Raw genomic sequence first — 9977 nt, 5'->3', positions numbered from 1 at the left:
GGCTTCTGAAGCTTCTCATTTCTTAAAGTTTCGTACGATTTTACGATTTACGATTTTAAATATTCTAATTCTTCTGGAACTGTTTTGCGAATCAAATATCTAGTATGAGTTTAAAATATCCTTTGAACGAAAACAGAAGGAGATATCTTGTATGTAGATATGCAATCATAGGAAAATATTGTCATATACATTAAACTGATAAATCTAAGAAATCACAGGCTTATAAAAAATGAAAAAAACAGACAAGAAAACATTGTCAGGCAAATATAATCCGGAAAATATCCTACTTTAAAGTTAAGATGCACTTCCTTGGCCCTCGACGCCAATTCTCACCTCGTGCTCGCGCGCTTTCTTCCGTAAAGCCACGATACTCGATGTTCTTTGATCCCCATCAACAATGCTGTGTTCAACAGGAAGTGTTATTGTGTCACGTGCTTTGGAATTCTGGGAAGTCATTTGAGCAAACATCTGTTGAAAGGACATTGTAGGTGAAGGAATTGTTGTAGTTTTTGCGTTCGGGTACATCACTCCACGGAAAGCTACATTATATAATCCAGGTGGTGACAAGGATGGCGCAGCGCAGATGTTACGTGCGCTGGAAGGAAAAGCGAAATGACCATCGTTTCTATGGTAAAGCTGTGATTCATACGCCCTCATGAGCAATTCGGTGTAACTCTGCTGGGGTGAAACCAGTGTCCGCGGCGACAACGTTGAAGGATTCGTGTAACCTCCATATGGACTGAATGGATGCCCTTGTGGACCAACTTTCTCCTTCTTTCGCCATTTTGCGCGTCTATTTTGAAACCAAACCTGCAAATACAAAAAGAGTTCGGCTTCAAATTTACGTATTAAAGTTAACCAAAAAAACCCAAATCAAATAGTTAAAAAAAACCCCAAACAAACAAAAACCAAAAATACTATTTAAGCGTAATTGTTTAATGACTTATTCTACAATTTCGCAAAATTTATCTCGTGTGATATTATCCTGTTTGATGTTAATTTCATTGAGTATTCTAGAGTGTTTGAAGAATAATTCTGTAGTATTTGCTGGGAGGGAAGCGTCTTTTTTTTTACATTTTATTTAATTTCTTTAAACTACAACACGTATTTAAACTACCCACCGGTTAATAATTAACTACTCACAGTTTTGCGTTGACACATCTATACATACTGGTACCAAATTTTATTCAAATTCTCTATTGTTATAAAAACTAAATGTTTGCATTTGAATTTGACAAAATCACCAAGTCATTTTTAATTTGACAAGCCGAATATATTATATTACTCATTAGCATATTTAAAGTAGAATATGACATGTTTGTTCAGTCGTTGTAATGTCTCATCGCTTTCCTTGCCGCGATCATAAAACACCACAATTACACCCAATTAGTAACCATTGATAAATATCTAATTTTTTCAAGTATCTTTCAAGGAGTTGAAGTGGCTAGCAATTTTACACGAGTGTTGTTAACAGTTATCGCGACAGCGAGATGTGTACGCGATTCTATTGATCTTAACGTGTCTGATCAAATAAAACACTGATCCTGAAGTCGGGCTGTGCACACGATACCAATCTTCCACTCGAGTCGGCGAGCTACCGCACAAACAAACCCTACGAGCTCAAGCTATCAAATATCCTACTAATGACGGATTGGTTTTAAAAGATTACGGTCAGCCTGGATGATAAACTTCGCTATGTATTTGATCAGATGGATCTTACCTTAATCCCAGTTACGTTTATTTACGAATTCGATATAGATTTTGTCCTTACATTTTTTTTATTTCAAGCATTTTTTTAAGAATTTGATTAAAACTAAATGTTTTGTTCTTGTTTAAGACCAATAGCAACAATACGGAGTAGTGTTAGCAGATTCAAATTTACGATCAACCACGACAGCGAAGTTGAAAAAAAAGAAAGAAAAAAAAAAAAACAATTTAGGCATAATTATAAAATCGAAAATATTATTTTCTTGAAAATAAAGTGTCTAGACACCAAAAACCGAAATCAGGAGTTGAAAAAATAACTTCAATTAGTTCAAAACAAGAAAAAGAACTCTTTTCTCAATCATTCCTATGTAAACATTGCCTCGCTCATTTCGTTACACCTTCTCACGAGAATCGCAGTCAGTATGGGTTATTTTCACCTGACCATTTCACGAGAAATTACCGGCGTTATACCAATCCTACCTGAAATTTTCAGGAGAACCCATCAGCATTAATGTAATCCTTGGGGATTATTTCTTGTTAATTTTATAAGTAATGGGTACGACCCAAGTGATATATTTCAAGAGATCGTCGACTGTTTTTTATGAACAGATATCAAAATTTGAAAGCCTCGAGTCCTATTAAATTTTATAAACAATGTTATTATTGAAAGAAATTTATAATTCGAGTAAGAGGGCATTCTGTCGTCCACCTCAAGATGTATTATTTGTTTTGGAAATATGGACGAGGTCAAATCTCAAACGCTTGGTATAAACGCTATGTGTTAATCTCTATTCTTAACGCAAGAAACATCGTAGAATGCTTTTATGCGCACTATTTTATATCATATATGTCTAAACCGTACTTCCTGGTGAACATTCAACCGTTCACCTTCTTAAAAACTCGTTTACGAAATTTCTGTTTTGTTAACTTGTCAATAAATCACACGTCAATAAAGATATTCATTCGTTTTTCAATTCTTAGATTAAATACAATTACAGTATTTCAAGTTATTCTTTATTTCTGTCAGAACTTGTAACGACCTGTACTAAATGGTGCAACTTACCTGTACTCTAGCTTCTGTGAGATCTATCCTCATTGCCAACTCCTCTCTATAACAGAAACGTTAAAATCAGGGTCTATGTTGAGGTAAGAGAGAATCTCTCTCTCAACATTTTTTATGAAAACATTAAGTTTTCAAAAACTAATAATTCATGAAAAATAGCCATAAACAAATTGAAGTTGCACAAAGGTGTACTTTCAAAGACAACCATGGCCATAGATAGGAAACATTGTATTGACATACCTCATAAACACATCCGGGTAATGTGTTTTCTGGAATGCTCTTTCGAGTTCCTCCAGCTGAAAACTTGTAAATGTGGTTCTATATCGCCTTTGTTTTCTTTTCCCATAATCCTCAATTTCGCGATCATCCATACCCGAAGTTCCATGGCCGCCATGATAGCTGTTTCGCCGACTGAGTTCCCCTAACATGCTGTAAGACTGAATTATTCGGTCTGGTTCTGCGCCGTCCGCGCTGGTGACGTCATCAGACGCAGAGGTGATGCTTTTCGTGTCATTATTGTCAGGACTAAAATCATTCCGTTCTTCATTAGTGAATTCTGCTAAACATTTGGCAGTGGTCGGACAAGGGATTTTCAGGGGTGAAATCACTGCACGTGGTAGCCCTTTATCGTCACCAGGTGGCGTGTCAATCTCATATGTGAGTGACGTCATACTGGCTCCCAAATTACGTTCCTGATTTTCGAGAGGAATTTCTGTAACGACAAGTAAACATTTTTTTGCCACTATTCAAACAACAAAGAAGACATCGACATGTCTACAGATAAATGTAAACTCAAATTCTATGAAATTAGGACCAAATATATTGAATTATGATAGTAGCGTTATCACTGATGTATTTCCTTAAGTAAACAAACGTCACAAAATATTTGGCGACTAAATCATTTTACCTAAAGTTTAAGGAACTCTTTCTTCCTTGAATATTGTATTAATTGTGTTACTGACTAGTTTGTGTTGATGTTTCGTTTTTCCTAGTTTATTTTTCAGACAATCTCGACAGGTAAGATACTAATTACTTAGTCTGGTTTACCCAGACTCTTGTTGTCTACGAACGTGATGAAGAATCTCGGCGAACGAGACTATTTGTTTATATATCTGCCATGTTGCTATCCGCAATTTCGCGTCATTGCTTTATGAATGTAAGTTTTGATAATTATTACACCGTTTTTTCCTCGCATGTGTTATCTTAATGGGGCCCATGCGTAGCTACACTCACTAGAAATAAAGTAATGATTTACATGAAAACTCTGGAAAAAATACTAGAATATTAAGACCAGGTGTTCCAAAAGTATAATGTTAAAGACATTTTAAATCATTACTTATGTTTAAAATTAAACCAGTCATTTTTAAAATTAAATCTGACGAAAAAATGGCAACACAATTGGTCTGTTCTGCTACTTTCTTATGTTATATGCCCTATACTTATAATGAAACACTTGTAATAGCTGAAACGCCTATTGCAAATCTTTAATGTCATTATAATCATTGTCTTAACAATAAGAGAAATACCGTTAGTTTTGATCATGTTCTTATCGGGAAATATTCGTGTTCATATATATGTGATGTGTTGTCGATTTAAACAGAATTTGATATGTTTAATCAATTAAAGAAGTTACGGGATACTGATAAATCATTCATTTTTGACAGAGTTTTCAGTAATATATAAATAATATATGGTATTTACTAGTGTAAGCTGATATCGATACATGACATTTGATACGACATAACACAACACAAAATCAGACATATTGAACTGGCGCGGTACTATATTTCTAATCATTATTGATATACACAAGCGTAATCCAGTTATTTCATTCACAATGCAGCGTGTTTCTATAACATTGATAAACACGCTGTTGTTTTATCATCAGCTAAATCAGTATAATTATGTAATAATTCACGCGTTTCTACCTTATAATATATTAAACAAAACAAAAATAAATTCTTCTGAAATTATGACATCGCATTAATGTTCTTATTTTACTGGCATTTAGCTTTCAGAAATATATTTTCCTAACCTTGCAATTTTGTGTAAGTATATAACTTTCCCTGTTAAATTGAAACGTGTATTTACATCATACTAAGAGATCAAATATGCTAGGCTCCGAAATTGTGAAAATAAGTTACAGATTGCGACTGACGAATAGGGAAAATGCAAAGTTATTATATATATTTAATTAGTAATGAAGATTAATGAGTACCTACAATATGAACTAAGAAGCCTAAAAACAATGATACATAAATCTGAAGATGCATTCCGTTGGATAAATAACTCCAAAATCAGGTAGAATATTGGATAAGGCCATATCCGGATCCCTGTTAAACTGATACTCTTGTGTCGGTCGTCAGATTTTTATAAAACATCTGTTCTAATGAAAGTTGCATTCTGTTGGATACTATAAGAGGATACGGTTGTATATACACTGTCTAATACTAAATTTGTAATAAAGATTGTTAATCATTACACAAAAGATGAGCAATTTCTACTTTAGAAGTATAAAAATCATGTCAAGTAAATAATTACACGTTATCATACTGGAGTTCTTGTTCCTTTTAGAACTCTTCAGTGTGGAAATCCAAAATCAGAGTAAGTGACATTTAAGGTGAAAACGGCGCAATCGTCTACTTAATCCCAAGCGGTAGTACACTTTCTACCTGGGCCAAGGTACCATTAAAACTGACCTTAAATGTTTAAGCGTTAAAACTTTTATGCATAAACCCAAAATTATATCTATTTGGAAATTTTCGGCTGTTAGATAATTCCGAAACAACATCGATATCTATATACACGAAAGTATATGTGTGATATGCTTAATTAACCGGTTAAAGTGTATACCGTATAAACAATGTTTGCTATAAGAAAATAAAACAAATATTTGCTGATCGTTATATAATGTTTTATTCATTATATTTCTTCTTAATAAAATAATCGAATATTTTTCGATTCCAAGCTTGTTATCACGTATATATAAAGAGTACGCTACAACGACTAATTACAGGTTAAACAAATCGGTTAACAAGAGGAATTTCACTAATCAATATTTTTCTGTTCTTTATTTCTTAAGCTTAATATTCTCTCTAACTTAATAGACGGTAATTATACCAAGTGTTTGCCTTTAACCGTTGGTGTTTGTTATGTAATAAAATCTAGATAATACTTATTGTTGAAAGATCGATCATGTATTTATGATACACAATTAAGTTAGGAGAATGAAAATGCGGGACATTTAGCACTTCAAAGAGAGGGTTATACCTATTCATAAGTTAGTGATGGCGATGTCCATTTCATGGCCTTAAACAAATTATGAATGTATGTAAAATTACTTATCGACATTATAGATATGATAGAATGGTAGGCGACTTGCCAGCCTCAGTAATGATAAATTAATGACCGTTGTAATATATACATATATAGATATATGGATCTGTTTCAAGATATATCATTGATATACAATACATTTAAACTGGAATACCATTAAATTGTCAAAAAAGTAATATCAAATCCGTACATGCATACTATTTAATAGATATGATATGTAAAACGTTGACCGATGAAAAACTCACCAATTTAATATCATATAAAAACTTATATTACATCAGGTGTGATGCCGTATATATAGATACGCCCCTCTCCTTAAGACTAGCAAGACATATGGAATGTAAATAAGTGTATTTTAATAAATCAAGCAAAGTAACTAAAGGGTAAAATAATTAAGAAAACCCATTGTTTACATTACTTTAACAATCTGTAAATATCAATAACGAAAAATAGTTTTCTTCTTTCTTTTTTTTCCTTCGGTTTCTTTCAATGCCAGTTTCCTACTCAGTAATGTTATTTTTATGGTTTTTCAGCTTTCTAACACAGTAAGTATGTAGATATTGATGATGAGTATACTACAATGTATCACATGTTTTATTTTTATCATCGCTCAAACGTACGGCTACATGTATCACGAATGCTTGTTTACTGTTGTTGACAGGCCTGTAAACGTACATGATTTCATTATTAATTGCGTATAAAATGTAATTAATGTATTGTAAATTGTGCCATATAATTTATTTGTTACAGATTTTCACATTTGTGAGTTCTACTCGATATTAAGCATATGTATACTTATTTATACTTATCGTAACATGTAAACACAAAACAAAAAAGAGATTTTGATGTAATCTATGTTATCCTTACACAATGAAAGTATATGGAAGTGATAACACTTTGCGTGAAAAATGCAATAAAGATCAAAGAAATGATAAATAGAAAATAATCAAATGTGAAAATAAGTATATAAATCCAGTAAGCTAGTAATATGATAGTTATCATGCTTACAAATATGAAATATTACGATTTCGCAACATGAAATGAAACGAACACCGACGAATACAAGAAAACGAAAATAGAGCAAACATCCACATTATTTACATTTACACCATACAAAATATCACTTAGGAACAAAACCGATATTATTTTTAAAACACCACATAAAAATGTATGAATGCAAATCTGTATCGCAGCTACCATATAGAAATAAATGTTTGTTATACCTATAAACATTCTTGTTTTTGTTTACCAGAGTTTTCTTATCACAGACATCCTTACAGTCTTTGATATGACTTCAAAACGACGGCTAATTTCGTGTGTCACTATTTATGCCCTAATTGAAGCAAAAATTTAAACGAATAAACTGTTTACTGTTAAATTTAGGTATTTTTCTATTTTTAGTTTATAACCGGTTTATCTCGAATCACAGCCCTCTTGAAGAATGAATTGACGCCGGACAGAGAAGCCCCTCCCTCTAGTATGAGTGTTTACTTGGCATATTATGTTGTTTTCTCGACTGTGTTCACATTTCTGAAGCTGTCTGCGATATACGCCAGTTTTGTCAATATTTAAAATAAATAAAACATTTGATAATGACGTGATTTACTGACTACATCATGACAAGGATGAATTGTATGAACAGGTGTGGAAAGTTGGAATTAAGTTAAATAGAATGATTTTTACAATGAAACACAAAACATTCTACCTGAAACACTTTAATCGATTTTAAAAGAACGGATATATTTACAGGACATGTAGTCTTTTCCAAAGGATTTCAGGTTCAAGGTGATTTCTTTAAATTTTTCACAAGTGATATTCATAAATATAACAAATCTATACACAATGTATACGCATGTCATCGGTTATCATTTTTTAAATATTAATTTGAGATTTAGTAACTTTCACGACAGTTAAACATTTAAAAAAGTATTTTATGTGTTGTTTGTAAGGGTTTACACTTAGTCTAATTATTTATGAAGGAAGTTTAAAATACGTTTGTAGAGTTTGATTCAGAAATATCAAATTGTGATTCTTATGTATGGTATTTAAGATGTTGCAATAGTTATTCATACAGGAAATTTGACATAATTTTGCAAACATCTAGTTCAGTTGATTGCTATTAATAGTGGATTTTGGTGTACTTTTTGCAAAGTTTACAAATTTTGCAAATATCTAGTTCAGCTGATATTGATTTTTGATTTTGATGTGTTACTTGTAAAGTTTTGTGCGGGATATTCATGAAAAATAACATATTTCAGTGATAAATTAATTTTAAAGTTATTGGAGATGATAATTAACTAAATATAATGAGTATGTTCCCAGCATTATACACGTGTTCAATGTGCTTTATACCAATCAAATAAGATATGTTTAGTGATATAGTTAAAAAAATCTTTAAATATACTTTTTTTATGAAGTTATGAAATTAACTGTAATATTGTCATACTGTTAAGTACATTTATCTGTTACGATTAACGTATATTCTACAAATCATGATGTCCAGTTAAATGAATTTTCCATCGCCTGGTCTTATTGTATAAAACCAGATTATAGAATAATAAATAGGTAGATGAATAAACACTTACCATTTTTTGGTTTCTCTTTCTTGTTCTTCCCTATCAAACTCTCAATGTCATATGCAGATTTTCTTCTTACGCATAAATCCATTTTCAAAAAATATTAAGAGTTATCTTGCACGTGCTGTCTTCCTCGTCGATTCAACGAATGGTTGTCTCAATGAGATATGCTAACTTTGTGTCAGTTTATTCCATAATACTGTGAAGTATATGTTGGAAACGTGTGCACGTGTGGAATGTAACCCGCGTGTGCTTGTACTGGCTGTAACCGTTATAATGACAGGTACAAAGCTACACAGGTGGGATATGTTATTGAATTAAATATCATAACATTAAGAATTACAAAGTGTGTCAATTTCACGGCACGAGGCCATGGGACATTCTGTTGACCAATCAGAGCGCTTCTTTATTCATCCGACCAACCCGGACCACTTACAATCTGTGATCTCTTGTGGATGACAGATCCGATCGACATATAGCGCGTGCCATGTCATTTCACCACGCCCCCTACATTCAGTTAATGAATATTGAATGGGACCCATTATCGATACACATTTGAACCTTTACCACGTTTTAAGTAGATTTTAATTAAAAGGGCGGGCTGTGTTTCTGTGTAATCCATGCTATTATACACTCACTGAGACACCAGTGAATCTATTTCTATTTTCCTCAGATCATCAGTATAACTGTTACTCTTTAGTAAACATAAAGCTGTTACTCTTTGGTATTACAAAAATAGATAACATACGAGGGCTGATTGTTAAGTTGTGAACATTGTATTGAGGAAATTAAACTGGCATGTCCATTTTCATCTCTACCATTCCCTAACTATCTAAGGCTGAAAAGGTAGGCGCCGGAATTTAAGCGTAGCACACAGAGCCTTCGGGATGACACCCGTCCTGGAAGGTCTGCCCTAGTTTTAACCCCATAAAATGGTAAATAAAGTCCATGATATTGTTATGGCTTACAGGCGAGTTACAAAGAGATATTAAGCCAGTACAGTTGAGATTTCACACGAAACAGTATATCCCATTCTTATGAAGGATATTGCAATGAGAATGCTCTTAGCCGCCCGTTGGGTATTTCAGACAGTTGATCAGAAACATGCCAGACTCTCTTCCAGCAGTGGTTTGTGACTAGGGATGAAAAGTGGATCCATCATTTCACCACAGAGGTCAAACAACAATGGAAGCACCCTGGTTCATCACCGCCAAATAAGGTATTCAGATGGTAGATTATCTGCAAAAACAATCAAAGGCACACGTTTTACATCATTTCTTCGGCAGTTAAGAGAA

General features: G+C 33.0%; 1 protein-coding gene across 1 annotated transcript; it reads right to left on the bottom strand.

The window, feature by feature from the left end:
• Positions 1-294: 294 nt before the first annotated feature.
• On the bottom strand, positions 295-8773 carry LOC132551150 (ALX homeobox protein 1-like). Its single transcript, XM_060215263.1, has 4 exons — positions 8692-8773; positions 3011-3482; positions 2771-2816; positions 295-810 (listed from the first exon to the last, which is right to left on the bottom strand). The coding sequence occupies exons 1-4, from the start codon at positions 8771-8773 to the stop codon at positions 295-297; spliced, it is 1116 nt and encodes a 371-aa protein (XP_060071246.1).
• Positions 8774-9977: the final 1204 nt, after the last annotated feature.

The sequence above is a fragment of the Ylistrum balloti genome, unplaced genomic scaffold (assembly GCF_031769215.1).
Source record: "Ylistrum balloti isolate Yb309-2 unplaced genomic scaffold, AGI_CSIRO_Ybal_v1 Utg370180, whole genome shotgun sequence".
Lineage (NCBI taxonomy): Eukaryota > Metazoa > Mollusca > Bivalvia > Pectinida > Pectinidae > Ylistrum > Ylistrum balloti.
This window is presented reverse-complemented; position numbering and strand designations above follow the sequence as displayed.

What these genes read in the sequence shown, in the direction of transcription:
- LOC132551150 (XM_060215263.1), bottom strand. Translation starts at nt 8,773, where the DNA reads ATGGATTTATGCGTAAGAAGAAAATCTGCATATGACATTGAGAGTTTG. An exon ending in TACCCGGATGTGTTTATGAG is followed by an intron (nt 2,817 to 3,010) that starts GTATGTCAATAC and finishes TTTCTGTTATAG; the next exon opens with AGAGGAGTTGGCAATGAGGA. An exon ending in TCACAGAAGCTAGAGTACAG is followed by an intron (nt 811 to 2,770) that starts GTAAGTTGCACC and finishes TTGTATTTGCAG; the next exon opens with GTTTGGTTTCAAAATAGACG.